We start from the raw sequence: 22,842 nt of genomic DNA, 5'->3' as shown, positions 1-22,842 counted from the left end.
GAGGAAAAAATGGCTCCTTACGCAAAGCTCATCTAATCTCAGTCAGCACCTCTGTGATTCATTCATCCATTCATATAACAAACACATGGAAAGCCTACTGTTCTATATGGTGAAGATGAGCAAGAACCTTTGAGGGTTACACTTCAGGGTAGTGTCGCTGGTTCCGAGGTCATGCAATTGCTGGAGGTGGGAAGGAATTAGGTAACCTGAGCTACAAAGTACAGATAGGATCTGCCACTCCCAGCACCCCAAGGGGAGAAGCAGAAGGGATTCCAGAACTTCACCACCTCACTTTCTAAGTAGTAAAGGCACATGTTTGATGTTCTATCTATTCAATAGATGTTGAAAAAAGAATTCAATGCAGAATTTAATAAACATCATGTCTCTAATGGAAAACTTATGTCAAGGGGAAGTTATTGTAGTGTGCTAAGAATCAAATAATTTATAATCATTCTATTTTTTCTTCCCTTTGTGACCTGGGCAATACAATTTGACTCATGAGAGTGTATTGATGGCCAAAGTTCAATATGCATGCAAATGAGAACACTTTTCTTTGTCTTCAGTAAGCTTCCCATATGAGAGAGCATACACACACAAGTGCACACACATATGTATACATGTTTGCATGCACACATACACACATACATATAAACCTACAAATGAACATTTTACAGCAATATTCTCTAGACATGTAAATGTTGTATGACTAAAAAAATGTAATACGGCTAACAAAGATGTTTCTTAAACTAGATCTTTTAAGAAGTATTTTTGCAATGAAGTGGATAACTAGTAAGTAAAGACACTGCAAAAGGAGACCCTGTTATGAACAAGGCACAAATAAGTGTGTGGGGTACAGGAGGATTGGTATTTGAATGTGATTTGCATTTCAAATTTATCCTCTAAAACCTAGAGGGCCCTTAGGCAGGTGAATGCCATGATCATGTTTTCTTTGACAGCATATGGAAGGAGAGAAGATGGAAGAGATGGTGGCACAGTCACTGTTGGCATGGAGTGGCACCGAGGACGGGAGCCGAGGTACTGGGGGGAGAAACGTAAGAACAGAGGAGCGGAGGACAATAGAGGTAGGCTAGTCATGCTCATGAATGTGAGAGTAGCAGAAGCACGTCTTCACTCCCTAGAATAGTACAGTTCTTTCATGTCGTCTGGAATTTTTTAACCTATTTCAAGCACTTACTGTGTGCCGGGTATCATGCAATGTGTCTTACAGGCATTGGGCCATTCCATACCTTCACCCACTCAAAACTACACCATATCTTGTCTTGTAGTAGAGTGGATGGGTAGGGAGAGTAGCTAATTCATCTTGTACTTTCTCACATCAGCACATCCTGCTGTAGAATGGCTACACCGGGAAGGCATTAAATGACTGTATGCAAATGAATGAATAAACTCGTATTAATACTTGTATTAAACTTGTATTAAAAATACTCAGAAAGTTTGGCAGTTTGGGGCAACAAATAGTATGTGCTATGCAAACAAGATTAAAAGGAATCGAGTTGGGGTACATGGGTGGCGCAGATGGTTAAGTGTCTGACTCTTTGTTTGGGCTCAGGTCACACCTGGACAGTTCATGAATTTGAGCCCAGAGTCAGGCTCTGCACTGAGAGCACGGAGCCTGCTTGGGATTCTTTCCTTCTTTCTGTCCCAGCACCACTTGCACACATGCTCGCTCTCTCTCTCTCTCTCTCTCTCTCTCAAAATAAGTTTAAAAACTTAAAAAAAAAATTAGGCAATGCTTTGCAGATGCTTCAGAAATCTTTGCAATGTATGTGCTAAACCATTGGATATAGAAGACCCAGGCATCAGGTAATCATTTTGAAGAGACATAGTCTCAATTGGCAAACATTCTAAAGTAAAATAAAGCAAAAAAAGCTTTCAATTATCCTATTTTCTTAATGAATTTTTGTTCATATGAAATGGGGTTCTACATGTGATATATTTTAAATCACCTGGTAGTACAGGAGTGCCTTTTAGGTGGACCACTCGGTATGAGTTTCATGCTTAAAAACCATTTTTTATTCAATGTCTTACAGCCACCCTAGGAAAAGAGTTATTATTCCCAGTTTTATGATGAAATTAAAAAAAAAAACAGACACAGACAAACTATGCAACTTAACCAATTTCCCACAGCATCACAACCTTTAAAATAGCAAAATTATGTACACATGATAACAATGGACCAATGATCTCTCCACATCAAACTCTAAAATTCTAAAAAATATAGAGAACACAATTCTAAAGAAGAGACACTCTTCTCAAAGTAAGACAAATGCAATCTTATGGGCTCCTATCAGACACATGATTAATGAACTCAGACAATAATATTTTTAAATTTTCTGATTTTCTTTATCATAACCAGTAATATACAACATTGTGTACATGATTTACTTAAATTTTAAGAAATAGTATTTTTGACTGAACAATAAGAAAAGTATTGAAAAGATAAACTAATTATGGAATAATTACTCAATGGTAATCTTTAGAAATAATTGTTATAAGCCAACCTTGTGAATTTAAGATAGGCATATTACTAACAATCATAGATATCAGAAATACATTTCAAGTGTCCATGTGGTTAGTATACATTGAAAATTCACTGACTGAAATCAGCTATGAAACCTGGCTTGGAATTTGGTTGGCTGTTATGTTTAATTTTGTCTTATTGTTTCAAAACATAAATAGTTTGGCCCACTCTATATTTGTTAAAAACTGTAATCTAAAATATGAAAAAAAAAACCCTTCTCAGATAGTTATTACTAGCATTTTATCTAAAAAGTTATAAAATACTTATTCCTGGAGAGCTTTCATGATCCCTGTTCTTCAAAGCTTATTTCAAAATGCCTCACTATTTTCATTTATAAACTGTCCTTACATTAACAATATGAACTGTAAACATGCTTTTATATACCAAATACCCACATTCCAATTTTAAATACCCTTTTGTTAACACAGAATGTTGTATCTAATAAAAAGCATGACATATTTTTACAGTTTTAATGGAAAAATTAAAGTTCCTTTGTTGAGGAAATAATGAAGCAATAACCAAGATACTTGAAACAATAATGTCAACATGACATTAATTTCAAGAAAAATGAGAATAATACACTGACATAAAACAAAAACAGAATAACTTGCTTTATAAGATAGATGGCTTCTTAAGATATTTAGATTCTCCAACCCAAGTAGAAATTTAAAAAATAAAGAGAAGAGAAAGAGAAAAATAGAAGTAGAGAGAGAGAAACAGAGACACACACAGAGAGAGAGAGAGAGAGAGAGAGAGACCAAAGACCAAAGTCTTGCAAAAGTACAAACACATTGTTAAAGCAGTTTTTAAACTTAAATTTCCTGACAAGGTCGGTAACAGAGAAATTTAGATTCCATTCAGGATTTTATATGGAACACAATCTAGAAACTGAAGTCCACCAAAATGGAATTGCATTAACAGTCAATGCCTGGTTGGGACTCTCCCTTTACCTCGAGAAAGGTAAAGCTATGAGAATAAAACATGATCAAGAATGCAATATACACACTTCATAATGTTCAGGAGAGCAACAGTTTTTAAGCACCATACAAACAATTACTTAATTAGGTAAATGAATATAATGCTAAAACAAGTTCTCTACAATTTTCTATTAGGTTAGACTTCAAGTAGTCTATGGTATATACTTGAACTAATTACATTTAATTGCACTATAAGTTGGCTATCAACATTATACCCAAATGTAAACAATAATGCGAGCTTCCTTAATTTTCTACCTGTAGATCTCCTTGGGTGGAAGACAACTAATTAATAACTATGAAAAAATTTGGTAATTTGTATAATTATTTACAGCAATTTTCCGTAAATATGCATTTGGCTAAAGAGATCCCATCAACATAAACCCAAAACATAGCATCTCCTATTTTTTAAAAATCCTGGCTTGTATTTAAAAAAAGTGGGGGTGGGTGGGTTGGGGGGGGAACAGATAAAGCCCCTGGCTTCTGTAGACTTAGTGGAATCGCTCATCTCCTTATGCACGCTTCTGCTAGTGTCCTAAATTTGGGTTCCAAATGATCCAAAAACTCAAGCCCGTCTTCTTCTTGTCGTTCACTGCAACAGCCTATAGACCCAGCCACCGATCCTTTTCCTTCGTAGTTATACGGAAGGACATAGTCTTGAGCGTGCTTATGATTGTCATCCTGATCGCACAGTTGCACCTTCTGCCGGGAGAGAAACACAATATATTTTATTATTACTATTTTAAACACCAAAACTTACTAACATAAAAGTAATTGCTTTGATTTACCTTTCATTGTTTAATTTTTAACCAGAGTGTGTCCTCTAATGGATTCCTACATATAAAAAATGCACATGATTGGTCTATATTATAAATCACTCTATAAATTCATTATATAGCATGTTTCTAAAAGTCACATATGTGGCAGCAAGTATCCCAGGATTCATGTTACAAAATCACATCTAGAGTGAAATGGACCCATTAAACTGAACCCAAATGGAGGGGGGCTCGGAGCTTTCCAGACAGGCTTACTGATCATACGACTAGAATTGCCTCGTAGCACAGTTTTGGTTTGTGAGATATGATTTATCCCATGAGAAAAAATAATTTGAATGTCATCACACAGATAACTTTTGGATTATAAAAATAAAAGCACATAAACTGGGATAAAGATTCTTTTCACTTGTTCTTCTACCAAATAAATAAGACATTTCCTGCCCAGTAAGTAAATGAATAAATAAATATCATCTAACATTTTTTCAGTAAGAACTAAAAACTAAACTAAATGAGAGGAAAAGTAAATACCCACTTAATATCTGAGCAAATTAAAACTGAGGAAAACAACTCTTCAATTAATAGGTTAATAATTAATTGAAAATAAAGATGAGACCACTATATTTTAACAATTTAGAACTTTGAAAGGAAATCACAATCAATTTTTAGGACACTGAGGGAAACTCACTTCTCCAAGGCGGGGCTGGGTGAAATTATGCCACTCGGAGTAGGTGTATCTGCAGTTGTCCGTCTCCACGTGTCCTCCCCTGCAGGAATCCAGGGTATGATGATGCCCGGTCCCCCGGCACGACTCCAGGGTCTGGTGTCCGCCTTTCACCATTTCAATGGTCTCCTGCCCTCCGTTTTTCACTCCCGGTCCCATAGTGCCACAAATTCCCGGAGGCGAACTGCCCACAGTATGGACTGTGAAGCCATTCGTGGAACACTGAAATGGAAACAATTTCCATTGGGGAAAGTACAGAGAAGAACAACCACCACAACAAAAAAATGTAGATAATCCTGTAAATTCTTGTGTTAGAAGGTCAGCTCTCTGAGGGCAAGAACTAAATCTGTCTTGGCAATCCTGAGAACCTGACTATCAGAACCCCAGGACTTCATGCCGTGTCCAATGCATCTGGAAATTGCTAACTGTCAAGTGGTCTATACCTTGAGACACATCAGAAAGCTTACTGTATACTCCTTCTTTAAAAACATCTTAGAGTACTGTACAATATCACTTGTTAAATCCTTCCAACATCTCAAGCCTCAAAATCAGGATTTCAGTATCAGTGTCTCGTGTGTATTTACCCTGCTGGGCTTAAATTCATTCCCTTCATCTGCCTAGAGCAGAAACAGAAACGATGACTGTGGGGATTAAGTTTAGGAATTCCTGAGCTTGCAAGGATGCATTAACCTGGCATAAAGAAATAGGAAGCTACAGGAGAAACCGTCCAAGACTAGGTGAACAAGGCGAAGCGCCCCCAGTGTGGAACAAAAGCATAGGAATAGGAAGCCTCAGGAAGAAAGCATCCAGGATTAGGCATTCAGGGTGGAAGCGCCCCCCAGTTTAGTACAGTGGCAGAAAGCTGCTTTCACAGGCGGGAAGGGCCAAAATAGGTAAACAGGGAAACAAGGCTTTGGACTGCAGCAGGGCAGAGTTGCTGAGAGTGAAGCTAATTAGCAAAAGAAAGGTGCCTTTTGGAGCCTCAGGTAGCAGGCTCTACTTGTTTTATCCGGTAGGCAAGCTAAAACAAACAGACTCACCGCCTCCTCCACGCTGGAAATAACCATCTGCCTGGTGCCAGGATTCTGTTTTGTATTGACCCAAACCCCTAACACTGCGTATCTTTGAAAACCCCTTTCTCCTCTCACATGCGTGAGTTAATGTACACGGTATCATTGTCTCTTTCCACACATCCATCATGCTTGTAAGCCTTAATAAAAACGGAGCAAGGACCCTTACTCGGGACCCTTGTTTCCTCCCGGCCATTAGCCTCTCTTGTCCTCTCTCTTGCTGAGAACTCCAGACCCAGAGTCTATGACAGATGACCAATATATATATTTTTAATTTTTAAATTTTTTTAAGAGAGCAGAGGAGAGGCAGAGAGAGAGGGAGACAGAGGATCCAAAGAAGGTTCCACACTGACGGCAAAGAGTCTGATGTAGGCCTCGAACCCATGAACTATGGAATCATGACCTGAGCTGAAATCAGATGCTTTACCAACCCAGCCACCCAGGCGCCCTGATCAGTATTTTTGTTCAGTGTCTAACCTAGTGCCCCTCAATTAGAACAAAAATACAGAAATAAAGTTGCCATAAGCATCTTGACTGTAATAATAAATCCTCGCGATCTTGGGGTGCCTGAGTGGCTCAGTCAGTTGAGCTTCTGTCCCTTGATTTTGGCTCAGGTCATAATCTCAGGGCCATGAGATGGACCCCCATGCCAGGCTCCATGCCGGGTGTGGAGGCTGCTCAAGATTCTCTCCCTCTACCCTTCCTACCCTTCCCACCCTTCGCGCTCATGGGTACTCTCTCTCCCTAAAAAAAATAATAAAGAAACAAACAAATAAGTACGTAAAAAAATAAATCCTTGTGATCTCAATAAATAATAAATCAGTAGAGAGGCTGCTATGGCCACTAATTTTCCATGGTTTGTTTTTGTAGGAAACTTTAAGTTGTATTTATTTTTTTTTGCATATTACTGTTTTCTAAATCTTTCCAGTTCTTGTCATCATTATGCTTTTTGTAGAAAATTTACGTGTTCCTCATCCACATACTAGTCCAGGAACCAAGGCTGGAGCTCTGTAGTCATTTGCTAGCACTGCTGTTTTATATATTTGACCTCAGGCTTCTTTCTAACCCATATTAGCACCAGAAAGACTCCATTAAAGTTCTTCCCACACTGATCAAAGGTTGTAGTCATTTTATTACTGTTGCCCCCAAAAAAAAAAAAAAAAAAGACTTAAAATAATTATGCTGATGATCTGTGAATAATTAAATGAAATATTTTTCCAGCGCCAATGGCAGTTTCAATATATAAAAGAGAGTGGACCTAAAGTTGACATCATGAAACACTTCAAGTAGGAATAATAACGACGTGCTAAAGGACTTTCAGTATTAAGTAACACGATATGACCACAGTGAAATATCACATATCACCATGAGATTCAGCGTAATTTTATCTATTTCCATAAGAACAGTGGAATTTTATATACTGTTAAGTAACCTGAGCACAAAAGAACTTTTCCAGAAAAGAGAATTCTGGTTGGTTAGGCCGGATTGTCCTTTGTATTTGTTTTAAAAAGACAAACTACTTACTATTTTGTCATCTCCAGGAGCTTCAGTGTTTGACACGATGAGGTTCTGCTGAGCTAAATCATCGGGAAACACTTTGGGCTGTTTGGCTGTCCCGGTGGCCCCGCAGACTAAGGTAAATAGGATACCTGGAGGAGGAGAGAAGTTGCTGCAGTTTATCGTAAAACAATGTGAAGTTACGAATTAAGGATGACTAATACGAAGACAGCTTTCCAGAAAACATACACACGACAGCTTGGGGAAAAACAGTGGGCAATGAGCAAGTCTGCCCTGACCAGAGATGCCGTGAAGACTGTGCTAAAAAGACTGTATTTCTGCACTGAATTTTAGGTCTATGCTGACAGAACACCAGAACCGTACTTTCAAAATATGTATTAAATATGTTATGCTGAGTTGAAATTGAACTATATCCAAATGGCAAGCTACAAACAGCAGTGTAGATTCGAAGAATGAGTCTTGAAAGTTATTTCAGAGGCTCTTATTTGAGTTCATGCAGGGACTTACAAAAGAGCAATGCTATGCCCAACAGGATTGCCAGGATGGCCCACTTTCCAAGCCTCACTTCTCCGTTGCCAGTTCTTTGGTCTAAGCGAACCGTGCAATCATTTTCGGTAATACAGTCACATAGCATAACTTTTAATGGAGTGACGAGTGACAGGCCATGTCTGTCTTTAACTCTGATAGGTACTTGATATGTTCCAAATGGAAGGTCGTTCATATAGGAAAGACGAGCTGCCGTATCTGAAAGAAAATAAAACCGAGTGATAGAGAATTATATGAATGTCTCCTACTGTTAGGATATTCACCATGTTTCTCGACAAATGGATCTTCCTGATGGGAAGGTGCAGCTGGCACAGGATCATGAATGGGAATAGACTGAGGATCTCTGATCGACAGTGATGGTAAACATACTGCATAGAAAACTTTATCCCTGATGCCTCTTATTGAATTGTCTTTTGGCTTCTATAATAATATATTTTTCTATCCATAAACAAAACTTTTCCAATCACAAGTAATAGGCTTGTTAAAATATTGGTCTTTATAACTGCTTTAAAATTTTTTAATAGAAACATACAGTGCAATTATCATTTATATGAATTCATCATAGAGTAACAGCCTGAAATTCTGGACATTTCTCCTTACTTTGTTTGCATATATTGTGCCAAACAAAATTACACAGTTGTGACTTACTGTCAGAGACTGATTCTGACAACTTAGAACATGGCTGACCTTGAACATACCAGCAGACATGAGCTCTGGCTACAGCACCTCATGGTCCTAAAGGACACTGGGTCAACTGTGTATTTTTCAGTTTTGTTGTAATTTTTTTTTAGGTCAAGGGTGGAATATATCCAGGTCAAGATCCAGCTCAGTCTTAAGTACAGGTCCAAAGATACAATATTATCCTGAACATAAATACCACATGTCTGTGTCTAAGAATAATCCCTCCCCAGGGTGACAATTCCATTGATTTTTTAAGGCGTTTTAAGCTCTAAAAATTTGGGTGTTAGGATAAAGAAATCAGTGAATAAGTCTATTTTAAAGAAAAGCATGGTGGGCGCCTGGGTGGCTCAGTCAGTTAAGCATCCAACTTTAGCTCGGGTCATGATCTCACGGCTGGTGAGTTCAAGCCTCACCCTGGGTTCTCTGCTGTCAGCATGGAGCCCACTTTGGATCCTCTGTCTCCCTCTCTCTGCCCCTCTCTCACTAGCTCTCTCTCTCTCAAAATAAAGATTTAAAAAAACTAAACCAAATTAAAGAAAGCATGGTCAACTTGGGAAGTTTATGTGTAGGAAATAATAATAAGATTAACAAAACCAATATTGATGGTGCATAACGTGCCACGGTGTGATCCATTCATTTTTCTGTTCGCTCTCCCAAATAATCCCATTTTACATAAAAGTAAATTAAGGCCCAAAGAGAATAAATAGCATGGTCATATTTATATCACTAATAAACAGTGGACCAGCATTTAACACAGCCTATCTGATTTCAAAGCCTCTTTAGGATACATTCTTAATTTAGTGTTTCCCAGACTTTTGGGTTATTTCACAGATGAGTAAAACTTTAAAGTAACAAAGCTTTGACCTGCCACTGTTTTACTGTATGGATGGAAATATTTTTTAAAAATTACCACCTCATTCCACATTATGTAAAAGAAATGATATTATGACACCAAATCAGTAGAAAGAACAAAATCTAAAAATGAGATTAGTGGTTCCCGAGAAAGAACGATTGATAACCGTACACACACACACTCTCCAGAACACTGTTATTGAAAAGACTGAAAATGCTCTGGTCCACAGAGCAGGATTCAGGACACAGGGTGTTAACTTGTCACCATAGCTTCTATGTGTCCTTGTTTTTCTTCTCCCTTCCTATTCCCCTTCCCTTGGCTCACAACCCTTATTTTTTAATTTGTCATAAAAGAAATGGAGGAATACTTATCGGAAGCATGGGGTTGAAAACCATTCAAAGACACTGTAAGGGCAAACACTTTCTGCTTACAGCAGATCTTGAACCAAGAAAGCTGAAGTGGGGGGCGGCCAGGCCCTCGGGCCCATGGGCAGTACAGTCAGAGACGCAGAGGGCACCGCGGAGCGAAGAGCCGATGGAGAGAGTGAGGCAGCTGGCAGGGAGAGGGCCCTTTGTTCTCTGCCATTCTTATCACTGCAGAACCTCTCATGGGGAAAGTCAGAATACAGACTAGGAACGAAGCTGGGGGAGAATCCCAAGCAGAAAACAAAAGACAAGAAAAGTTCAGAGGTCACTTGCAGTACAGAGACAAGGGCTGTGATGCATACCCAGATTCCCTGCCCTCAGGGTCATACTGTCCTCGTATTGTCCCAGCTGTCTGGGGGCTACAAGCTTCTTCAATGTCTGTGCTATTTTGCCAAAAGTCACCCCTTTCAAGGTACCCAGTCCACTCACTGGGCCATGAGAGGGGAGAGAGCCTCAACTTGGGCCATTAGCTCAGACTCAGGGAGGTCAGTTCATGGCTTTCCTGACTTGGGCTGCAGCTTCACTTCTCTCTGCCCAATCCTGCTTTCCTTCTTTTCACATCTACTGACGCCAAGCAAATTCCTCATTAACACTCTGCCTGAGAAACTCTGGTTTCCGAGTCCACTTCCCAGGGACTGTCTGTACTTCTGACTTGCAACCTATGGGGATTCCTTTATGACCTATTAAACCATCAGTAAGTGAAGAATCTATGTGGATGAGAGGTAAACAAGTCAGGAAGTGATTGCATTTAGACCCAGTCTAAGGTGGGGTATGTACGGGGGAGGGGCATGGGGACTCACACAGCACCTAACAGAATCTGGACACAGGAGAGATGAGAAACAGGTGCCAGAGGGGCAGTGGGTGGCTCAGTCAGTTAATCGATTGACTCTTTATTTTGGCTCAGGTCATGGTCTCATGGTTGCTGAGTTTGAGTTCAACTTCCCACCACACTGAAATGGAGAAACTTCCCTTCTTTTATTGGTGGTTCCCACACAGTGCATTATTCTTCTTGCATCAAAAAAAAATTTTTTTTTAGACATCCTGATCCTGAAAAGGACAAAGTCATGTTTAGTAATACATACCATTAATTTTTGTCAGCCTCCACATTCTCTCAATGCCAGCATCGGAAACACTCTCCAAACTGAAGTCAAAGGGCGGGCCGTTTATGGGGTCATCAGGATCTGCAGCAACGACCGTCGCGGATGACATGACGGGTTTGCAGATGACCACCGTCTCCTTTCTTATAACTGGGCCGTTATCGTTCATGTCTTCGAGTATAATTCCCAGTGTCCCAGTACATGTTCTCCCATCTAGAAAATTGAATATAAAAATAGAGCACTTCAATGTCCTGAGTTTTAACTAGGAAATTATACATTGAAAAAAAAATAGTTTTAAATGTGAATTTGGCACTTGGAACGTATCAATGACAAGCACAGCCATAGACTGTGCCCTTACTGAATGTTAAAAATATTATCACTTTCAGATGGGTTGTAGAGACAATAAATGCTGTTTGGATTTATCATCCGTTCACTAAATGGCGGCAACAGATGTGGAAACTTCTATGGAGCTTAGTTTCGACTGATTATTAAAAGGAGAAAAGAGGAGGATGAACAAAGACATTTAAAAGCACAAGGACATTCAGGAAGGTGGGCATAGAGCATGCCCGCCCATGCGCTAAACACAATGAAGGGAAAGGTAGACTGATTGGAGTTCAAAACCGCAGAGAAAGGGCACCTGGGTGGCTCAGTTGGTTAAGCGTCTGGCTTTGGCTCAGGTCATGATCTCGTGGTTAGTGGGTTCGAGCCCCGTGTCAGGCTCAGAGCCTGGAGCCTGTCTTCAGATTCTGTGTCTCCCTCTCTCTCTCTGACCCACCTCCCCCGCTCATGCTCTCTCTCTCTCTCTCTCTCTCTCTCTCTCTCTCTCTAAAAATAGGTAAAAAACACATTAAAAAAAAAACATTTACAAAACCACAGAGAAGAGCCAAGCATCCTTGAAAGCCAACCTAAGGAGCCTGGAGTTTAATATCCATCTAGAAAGTAGATAAGGTTTTGGAGCAGGGGAACTGAAAGGTAGAAGAACAATAGTCCAAAGGACCACTTAAAAGGTGAAAGACTCCAGAAGCAGAAAATCACTTGCGAACCAAACTAATCACAGTGGCTGTAGCCTAAGGAATGCATCTGTCTATATATTTTATTTTTTCAAGTTTATTTATTTGTTTTGAGAGAGAACGAGAGAATTACCAGGGAAGGGGCAAAACGAGATGGAGGCTTCTCAGTATCAGCACAGAGCCTGACTTGGGGCTTGAACCCATGAACTATGACATTATGACCTGAGCAGAAACCAAGAGCCAGACCTTAATTGATGGAGTCACCCAGGTGCTCCTCATTTGTCTATACATATTTAGTATAAGTACTGGAAAACTTAGGGGATTCAAAGATAAAGGGAGCATGTGCCCAGGCCACGAACCAGTAACAATTATGAAGCCTGAAACTAAACACAAATCCAGGACTTCTGTCTCTAAATCACTTACTCTTTCTGCTATTAAATATGGCGCACTTGGATATCAAGGGTGGAGAAGGGGAGGAACAGCCCCGTGCTGCCAGAAGCCTGGGGCCATGTCTTACATGAAGCGGCCAGCCCAGGAGAGCTGGAAGACAGGGCCCAGCCCTGCAGTCACGATCTGGACCCAGGCAACAGGACCTATGACACCTGCAGTGTCACCAAGGGCCAGGACAACTGGTTCTGAAACGTGGGGCACAGCAAAGGACAAGCTGGGGGCAACTCTAAGACTGCTATGGAGTGAAGCGGGAGAGAGGGATAAACCAACAACAGAAAGCCAGCCTAACGCCTCTCAAGTGATAGAAGCTTGCAAGTCAAAATTCCAGAATGAGCAAGATTAATGCTAAAAGGAAAACCACCCAAATCATCCAGCAGAAGATGAATTCACTCTATGCAAGACCTCTTTGAAACATGTATATTTAGCATCTTCAAAGACATTAAAAAGAGCAACTATTCAAACAATAATTATAGCTTAAATTTCAGTAGAAAAAAACAGCAACATTCCTCTCATAGGGGATCTAGAAGAAGAGAATAAATAGAACGACAGGGAAGCAGTGTAATGCATAATTTCTGAGAATATCTCAAACAAAGAAAAACACAATCTTCCGTGCTAGATAAATAAAAATAAATTCACACTGTAAACGTTGTATTAAAACTATAGAATAAAACCTAAGGAACTATAAAAGTTATCTAGAAAGTTATCTAGACATATGATCTACAAAGGGACAATACTGAGATTGACAGTAGGATAAACATCAGCAACAAGAGATGCCACAATATACTGAAGTATGACCTGCACAGGGTTGAGGGAAAGAAGGAGTTAACTCAAAATTTTAAACCAAGTCAAATTATCTAATCAAGCATGAGAATGATATTTTTCAGAACAAAACAAGCAGCGTGTATTTATCACCTGTAGGACACCATTGAAAGAGCTAGTAAAGGATGTGCACCAGCAAGAAGAAAAGGGAACCAGGAGAGAAGAAACAAGATGCCAAGAAACAATACGACTATCTCTCATTTTGGACAACTAAAAAAAGAGGGAGAAGAAGAGGGAAACAAAGGAAGCAGGGAGATGTGTATCTTCTCTACCTGGCATAGTTTTCTGAGGGCAGAATAATTTCACCCCTCAAAATCTCTTGTTCTCATGCTATGTGCTGTTTCCTGGCTCTCTCTGAAAATTAGGACTGCTGGAGGTCTTGAACATTTCTTTCCATTTGAGTCCACACACCGAGTTGAAAGCACACGACTTATTGACTGAATTTGGCTAACCGAGTTGAGTTTAATACTTGACCTCTTCAGTGTTTGCTCCTCTAGCACTGTGCTGAATGCCTGAATTTCCTTCCATTAAACATTCAGAGTTGTTCAACACACTTCGTTTTTTTTTGCACCTTGTGGTTCGTATTGGTGTGCATTACGTAAGTCAAGGATCTTAGACATCTAATTCAGTGTTTCACAGCTGTTGTTCATCTGTTGATTGATTAAATAATACTCTTATTCATTGGAGTGTATGCATGCAATGCTCACCTTCTGTTATCAATGCAATTCTATAGGAATAAGTACTAATTCCAAATATGAGGTCACGGAAAGTGAGCCACCTATGGTTTTGTGATTTTTGTGCATGGCACACTCCTGGTAAGTGTTTCAAAAATTTTTTGAAAGCAATCCTCCCCAAAGCTGGAATAGTAACAACAATGAAACCTAAAATTGAGCTATATAGAGGAGATACTTGAGTGACACTGCCAAGAAAACTTTAATTTGAGATGATATTGAGAAGAAGAAAACTCGAACCCCAAACTGAAGAAACATCTATGTTCAGGAGACTGGAAGGTGGTACCAGAAAACATGTGGATAACAGAGGAATGTGTGGAACAAAAACCTTGCAAGAGAGTTTCAGAAAGAGGAAGGAAGTGCTATAAAGAAGGAGGAGGGTGGAAGTGAACATGGCCCCAGGGGTCAGGGCTCATGAAAGAGCACCTTTTGTTAGGAAGCGCAGGGGGGGGGGGCAGCAAATAAAATTAGCTTCTATAGATTTTTAAAAAAGATTTAAAAAAACACATAAAACGCATCTTCTTGTATGATCTCAGTTCATAAAATAAATAAATGTAAAATTATTTATCCCCTACCCTCTTTAACAGAAATGAATGGGTAAGGCCCCACGACACATTTATTCTATTCCACCATGATGATTAGCTCATCTAAACGACACACATATTTGATCTCTCATTTAATCTCTTCTGCAACAAAGGAGAATATAGAATAAAATTATGTCCCAAATGTCTAATGCCAGACAGTAGTTTTATCTTATCAACAAACCATTTGCCACATGCTACTTAAAATGTAAAAGGAACAGGGGTGCCTAGGGGCACCTGGATAGCTCAGTCGGTTGAGCGTCTGACTTCGGCTCATGTCATAATCTCACGGTTCGTGGGTTTGAGCCCCACATTGGGCTCTGTGCTGACTGTGAGCTCAGAGCCCGGAGCCTGTCTTCAGATTCTGTGTCTCCCTCTCTCTCTGACCCTCCTCTGCTCACGCTGTCTCTCTCTCTCAAAATTAAATAAAACCATTAAAAATTAAAAAAAAAAATAAAAAAGAAGAATAGGTGGGCCTAAGTGGCTCAGTTGGTTAAGCATCAGACTTTGGCTCAGTTCACTATCTCAGGCCCATGAATTTGAGCCCTGCATCAGGCTCTGTGCTGACAGCTCAGAACCTGGGGCCTGCTTCAGATTCTGCGTCTCCTTCTCTCTCTGCTCCTCCCCATCTCTGGCTATGTTGCTCTCTCTTTCTCAAAACTAAACATTTAAAAAATGTAAAAAGAACAGATTTTATTTTCATATCATTCTTTTTTTTCACTTGCTTTGACCAAAAAACAGGTCCTGACAAGGAGACAAAGGAAGCTGAGGCCTTAAAGGGCAACCTTCAATTAATCAAAGTTAAATTAATAATAATTACAACCTTTCTAATTCAGTTAATGGATATGAACCATCTCTCATTAATTTAGAGGGGACTGAAATACCTAACACATATTCCAAAGTCACTTCTAAATTCTAATTTTGTGAGCCATGTGTCATAACTTATGTTTCCCGGATTGGCATATTTGGTTTATGGGTGCACAAAGGTCAACTGGACAGCATGCACTAAACAGAGCTCACATTTAACCCCAGTGCTCCTATTTCCCTCAATTTTGAAGGACTCACAGAACATCTTACTAAATTTCATATGGCTTTATGGATTCACAATGTTTGTCTTTCTAATTTTATAATATACCATGAATCATAACTATGGCTATTTTTATATAATGTCCTTAATCAGAATTCTAACTCCCAAGTAAATTGATAGTTTCCTATAAAGACAGAACTATTTTCCAGGAATGCACTACAGGGCAAGAAGTATGTTCTCCCTGCAATGAATTTTCCTGCCAAGTGACTACTGTAAAAAGACAGGACTAGCTAAATTGAAGGTAATGTTACTAAAATAACTTTCTCAATCTTCAATTATTGTTTACTTTTAATAAACCACGGTTCCCAGTATTTCTATGACTAAATTATTTTATAATTACATAAAACTAGGGGTGTTATTAGAAAGCAGACACGAGTTAATAAATTACAGCAAACTTCTCACTTGCTCTATGTCTTCTGGAGAGAAATACATTCTGAGAATATATGCAGCTGATTTAAAAATTTTACTGTTGGTTTCAAAGCTGAGGATGTAAGTAGGTGAGAATTGATGGAGCAGGCTTAGAAACAGAGTTCTTACCTCTGCCTGATGCAAGGACTGTGATATTATACATGTATCCCCTGATGTTCTCTCTCTCTCTATCCAGGCTTCTGAACGTTGTGATTGATCCTGAGTTTTCATCAACTGTCACCCACCCTCTTGGGTCAGTTAATTTCTTATACCTGTTAATAATGATAAATTAAAATGACAGGATGTGTCATAGGCCAAATCATAATTCTGGCATCAAAACAAGTTATGAATTTTAAGAACAAGGTCCATTTGGAGTGCACGCAAAGAGGTTACCTTAGGCCACTGCTGCTTCTCGTCTCGGGGTCATAGGCTTTGTATCCGCTGCTCTTTGTCCCTGGTGGTGCGTTTTCTTTAATTTTAGCGGTTTGCACTGCAGGGCTACACTCGGGGCCCTCGTCCTGATTTTTTACATTAACAGTAACTGTTGCTGTGCTCATGGCTGATCGTGAACTAGCCTCTTTAGAATACGGAGCTTCGTTAACGACACCGATTTGTACGATCACCTGTTGTCTTTCTTCATAATTCAGTGGCTGCAAAAGCAAGTGTGTTGGAAATCAGATCAGGACATTTAGTGTTTGGCCAACTAGGGTTGGGAATAATCCTAATCACATTAAACACAGGCTCAAAAATGAGGTGGTGGCTGGAAGAGGAGAATCTTTCAACTGATTCGGTAGTTGGGTGGAACCAGCAAAACAAAACAAAACAAAACAAAAACTATTCCTAAACTGCAAGTAATACAAAGGATATTAACAATGATTTCAAAAAGGATTTAAGGTTAACATTTGAGAGGTTATGGGGCATCTGGGTGGCTCAGTCGGTTAAGCGTCCAACTTCAGCTCAGGTCATGATCTCATGGTTCGTGGGTTTGAGCCCCGCGTCAGGCTCTGTGCTGACAGCTCAGAGCCTGGAGCCTGCTTCAGATTCTGTGTCTCCCCTTCTCTCTGCCCCTCCCCTGCTTGTGCTCTGTCTCTCTCTATTTCTCAATAATAAATAAATGTTTAGAAAAAATTAAAAAACAAACACTTGAGAGGTTAGGAACTCCATACCCTAACCAATAGTTATTTTCTACTCCATTCATTTTGGGACCACTTATCCTATCCTTCTGACATGAAAAAAATTATTTGTACCTGGCTTGGGGTAGAAAATGTGGGTCAAATTTTATAAAGTGTTTTTCAGAGAGGACAGAGAAGAAAATGGAAAGCTCATGGGCATTACTCTGTCTTCTGTTAGCTCTTCCAGCCCAGGTTCTTTCTAAAAAAACTGGAAGTACCAAATATACTGGAAGTTTTTATTTTATCTTGCCTGATACTAGTTATAATGAGAATAGGTAAAGCCACTTCCTATTAGACACAAATTTTGTCAGGTGTTAGGCTTCACAGAGATAAGATTCCTTCTTAGAATACTGAGGACTAGGGTTGGGATTGGATGAGGGAAGAGATAAGATTCAAAGGATATTTCTTTACTCTTTGAAATACAGAAATTAACCCACAAACTGCAGCTAATTTGCATCATTGTAAGAAGAAAGTATTTGTCATCCCCTTTGTGAAAATGTACAAAAAGGGAAACTACGTGGACCCAGAATAGAATCATAGTCTAGTTAATGATACAGTAGAATTAAGACTAGGACCGTGTCCAAAGCAAATGGAGCTCAGGTGGCTTTATGGGCTAACCGGCTCTGGAAGTAGCAGCGAGATCTTCTGAGATGTTGCAGAATAGTGTTAGAAAGAGGTTTTCAAGTATTTGCTTCTTTGAATGGTAGAGGATTCCCATTCTCAACCGAGAAGCTAAGGTTGTAATGTATGCTAGATATAGATGAACAAGCTACAAACTCCCTGTGGGTCCCACCAAGAATAACTCACCATTTGGGAAATTCAGTAAATAAGTGGATGCTCCCTGGCCCAGCTACAGAAAGAATGGGCCAGGAACGTTTGGCACCATCCCATGGGCATCAAGCTGTGCCAGTATTAAGCTGTGACAGTATTTGAACTGTTAAGAGATGTTGGTTACAAAGTGGATACTGTTGACCAATTATATATATGTATAATTTTAAAAATCATGCCTTTATAAAAGGTTCTCCAAATTGAATATATTCATCCATTATAGAAATGGAGAACATGGCATTTACATTTACTTTTATATTTACATTATTCCTATATTTACCAGAATTCCTCTCTTTTCATTAAACTCTAGTGTGCTAATCTATAATATTACAAATTACAAATAACTAGTTTATTCTTACCTTAACCACACACAGAATTCCTTCATTGGTTTTGGGATCTGTTACAATTTTAAAATTCCCATTTTCATTGCCCTTTAAAATGGTGTAATTAGCTCTCCAATTAGGAGTATTTATTAAATCCTTATCCTCAACAGTAACACGTAAGATTTCCACATCAACTCTATTTTCATCCACTGATGTCACATACTGAAATAATAAAAAAAACAACAACAGAAAGGGCTTAATTAGCAACTGTAACCAAAACAGCAAAGTGGGAAGTAAACTCAGTTCTTCTAACCTCCAAGGACTATATTCCCATGATTTTAAATCCTGAGTCCAGATTACTGTCATGTGATTGGGGCTACTGCATTTGAAATCATGGAGCTGGATGGAGTTATGCATGTTTACCAATTAACACTGGGTCACACATTTTTCTTTTATTTCCATCATGTACTTACAGAAGTACGGGTGAATGTTGGCAAATTGTCATTTACATCTTCAATAGTGATGATGCAAGTTGAAGTTGTCTGCAAACCGAAGTATTGACCATCCATGTCTTGTACTTTTATTTTCAACTGGTATTTATCAATTCGCTGAAAAGAAAGGATTTAATTATTGCATGAAGCAACATTATAAGTGAAATCTTAATTTATGCTCTGTAATTTGTCTTGCATAAAATTTAAGAAGTATGCTTAAATTTCATAGTTTTCATGTACTGGCAAAAGAATAATTTCCTGAAACTAGTATTTTTCTGTTAATTTATGAAAATAGTTTCTTTTATTTATTTTGAGAAGGAGACAACAAGGGTGAGCAGAGGAGGGGCAGAGAGGGAGGAAGAGAGAGAGCCCCAAACAGGCTCTATGCAGTCAGTGCGGAGCCCAATGTGGGGCTCAAACTCATAAACTGTGAGATCATGACCTGAGCCAAAATCAAGAATTGGACACTTAACCAATGAGCCACCCAGGTGCCACTAGTTTCTCAAATTTAAAGTGCTACTCACAGAATATAGAAGAATTGGTTTTAGTTTTACTCTCCAGAAAGAGAAGATATAGCCATAGCACATTTTAAATTGCCTAGTAGTTAATCATAATCTGTATCTCCTTTCCAAAGTACAATTTTCGACTGAAAAATACATAGCAGTGAGTCTTATACCAGTCTTATAATAATTAGGTGAAGTATCCTCCAGTGAAAAAGGTAGATTTTAAATATTTACATTTATGAAAAGATCTGGAACTGTAATTTTTTCTCTCTATGGAAAATGGAATCTGGTTCTTAGGGCTTTCCATTCATCAGGGATTGAAGAAGGCTCATTTGGAGTTTAAGAAAAATGTGCTTCTTCTCATAATGGTTTCATTTATTTTAAGTACTGAATCATAAAAGGATTAAAAGCAACTCTAATAATAATACCTTCGATGAACTTTAGGAAACTTGGGTTCTATTCCTAACTCTAAAGTAACAAATGGAAGTTGGAAAAGTCTTTTAGCTAAGTTTTCTGTTCTATAAAATGATAACACTAATACCCTTCCTACATAATTCACCTCTTTTCATAAGACAAAATAATATGTAAAAAACAGCCAAACCTTCCATCAAGAATGTTTATTCTTCTCTTAATTCTGTCACTTCTTTAACTTGATAGTCTGTGTATATTTCCTAAAATAAAAGTTCTCTATCTCTATGCTTTTTACACATATAATTTTTCCAAATTTTCTCTTCTCTCATAATCAATTATGCATAGAGTTAAAAATACTGACCTCATTTAAAAACTCATGCTAGTGTACTTTCAGGAGATAATACATATTTTGTTTGTAGTGAACTAAAACTTATCGAAAATAACTCAACTGGCTGATAAAACAAAGAAAGAAATGAAGTTTGGGATCTAAATATTAACTTGTATCTAAAGATGGAAGAAAAAGTGTGACATGTAAAGAGCTTAAAGGGTTGAAGGCAACAGATGAAAGCAGAAATCCTGGCATCAGTAAGTATCTGCAGAACATTCTTGGGTAAAAACACTCCTAGACTCCTTCATTAGCTCAGTGTTTTCAACTGACTTACTAGAAGGATCTATTCAAGATTTGATGATCAAAGAGAATTTGGTTTATAATTTGCTTTATCTGTACGGATTCTATGAAGAATCTATATAATTTATAAAACTACAACAGTAATTAACTCATCCATTTATTCTGCAAATGATACTGTTTTCTTCACTGGCACACATTCGCAGTAAAAACGAATGAACTTATAAATAATAAAATAAAATTTTAATAAAATACAATTTCACTTAGGAATGTCTTTGCAGATGCAGTAAAAACAAGAATAATCTTACTAAATTTTATTAAATTTCAACCCATAGTCTAATGAAGGAAGAGGAGATATGCATAAAGCATTTTTGCTGCATAATACGATATGATGTTCTTTTCAAGGGAAGTACTTGTGTGATTGTTTATGAACTGAACTAGTTATTTTGTGAGTTATTTTTTTTAAAAAATACCATTTTTATGCAAAAGGCACCTACAGTTATTTGACTAGTGTTGGAAGACATTTTGTCATACATAAAGTGAACCTGTCACTTCAAGGAAAACAGCTATGTTACCAATGATAAATTGGAGTTTTCAAGCAAGAATGAGAATTCTAGAACACCTGTATCAACCAATGTGATGATAGAGGTGAGAAGATGATTTTTTCCTATATCGTTTAATGAAATGTGTCCATATATGGAAGGATGATCTGCACAACTCAGTGAACCACTCTTTTCCAAATGGTCAACACATGCTGTAACAAAATCATACGTGGGTAAACTATCCACTCACAGTATAAGATGGACCAATGGACTTTAATGTAACAAAGTACAAAAGCTCATTGATAAGGCTTCAGAGGGCACAGTGCAAAAAAAAAACTGATGAAACTAACATTTTTGAAACAAAACTTGTCAAGTTTTGGTGTAGTATTAAAAAAGTGTAGCCCTAATGATCTGAAATTACTATTAAAATACTTTTCGCTTTTCTAACTTCATATCATGTTAGATTTTCTTTAGATATTTTACCTAAAGCTGCATATTATAATAAGCCAAATGCAGAGAGAGATATGAGAATCCACCAGTCTTACTGGTGAATTTAACACTAAGCCAGGTATTAAAGGCATTGAAGAGATTTGGAAAAATGCATTATAATGTCAGGCTTCTCAGTAAATTATTTACTGTTTTGGAAAATATAATTGTTTTTTAAAAATGTTATTTATGTTAACATGTAATATATTTATGATTTCTAAGTGGTTAAATAAATACATATTTTAAACTTTTGACAACTTTAAATACTAATGGAGTAAATATCAAGAAATATAACCCACACAAACAAAAAATCTTTGGAATACTCAATATATTTAAGAGTGTAAAAAGTCCTGAGACTAGAAAATTTGAGGACCACTGTTCTAATCCATGAGAAAAAAGGAGAGGAAAAAGAAATGAATCTGGTACGAAGTTTTCAGGAATCAAAGAAATACCTGACAAACATGTTTTACTCTATTTTAAGATTAAGGATTATAAATGTAATATGTAGGCCAGATAAACAGCTGTAAGAATTCAGATGAATAGAGGAGCCTGGGTGGCTTAGTCCATTAAACGTTCAATTCTTGATTCCAACTCGGGTCATAATCTCAGTGTGTGAATTCGAGCCCTGATGGGCTCTGCAGGATTCTGTCTCTTCTCTCTCTACCCCTCTCCCACTTGCTCTCTATTTCTCTCTCAAAGAAAAAAAAAACTAAAAAAGTAATTCAGATGAATAAATGCTTGGGAAAGGCAGTAATACTGGAATAACCAAGTGAATATCTCATTAAACTAGGGTAGTTGAACTGGAAATGGACAGAATACAACTAGAAGATAATTTTGGAAGTAACATCAACATGCTTTGGAAAGTAATCTGATCAAGGGAGCAAGAGGAGATATCAAATACAATTTTGAGAACATGAATCCAAGGGACAACAGAAAAGTTATTAACAGGAAAAAAAATGTATTAATGTCATCATTACTCAGAAACATGGGAAGAAGAGTATATTTCTACGGAAAGAAGAGTTTGCTGTTAGATGCATATTGCATGTTAGGTACCTGTGAAGCAACCAAATAAGGATTTCAAGCAATCAAGTGAAAATGGTAAACTAGAGATCAAAGAGATATAAATTAATTTTTCTTTTCATTTATATAAAGGGATGAATGTAGATGAGATT

The 22,842-nt window shown here is 38.1% G+C and overlaps 1 protein-coding gene across 2 annotated transcripts in view; it reads right to left on the bottom strand.

Annotated features, from left to right (window-relative positions):
* Positions 1–2,011: 2,011 nt before the first annotated feature.
* DSC2 (desmocollin 2) overlaps positions 2,012–22,842 on the bottom strand; it is a 38,213-nt gene continuing 17,382 nt past the window's right edge. Inside the window, exons 8-17 of one of the 2 annotated variants that reach the window (XM_029921973.1) lie at positions 19,086–19,220; positions 18,649–18,834; positions 16,683–16,939; positions 16,419–16,561; positions 11,189–11,416; positions 8,109–8,345; positions 7,608–7,732; positions 4,978–5,235; positions 4,305–4,350; positions 4,130–4,218 (exon numbers count right to left, since the gene is read on the bottom strand). In XM_029921973.1, the coding sequence (XP_029777833.1) occupies positions 4,315–4,350; positions 4,978–5,235; positions 7,608–7,732; positions 8,109–8,345; positions 11,189–11,416; positions 16,419–16,561; positions 16,683–16,939; positions 18,649–18,834; positions 19,086–19,220 (1,605 nt within the window). In that variant the 3' untranslated portion in view covers positions 4,130–4,218; positions 4,305–4,314. Of the gene's footprint in view, positions 4,219–4,304; positions 4,351–4,977; positions 5,236–7,607; positions 7,733–8,108; positions 8,346–11,188; positions 11,417–16,418; positions 16,562–16,682; positions 16,940–18,648; positions 18,835–19,085; positions 19,221–22,842 lie in introns of both variants that reach the window. The other variant, XM_029921972.1, reaches the window with a different exon arrangement.

This window comes from Suricata suricatta, chromosome 14 (assembly GCF_006229205.1).
Source record: "Suricata suricatta isolate VVHF042 chromosome 14, meerkat_22Aug2017_6uvM2_HiC, whole genome shotgun sequence".
In the NCBI taxonomy this organism is placed as follows: domain Eukaryota; kingdom Metazoa; phylum Chordata; class Mammalia; order Carnivora; family Herpestidae; genus Suricata; species Suricata suricatta.
This window is presented reverse-complemented; position numbering and strand designations above follow the sequence as displayed.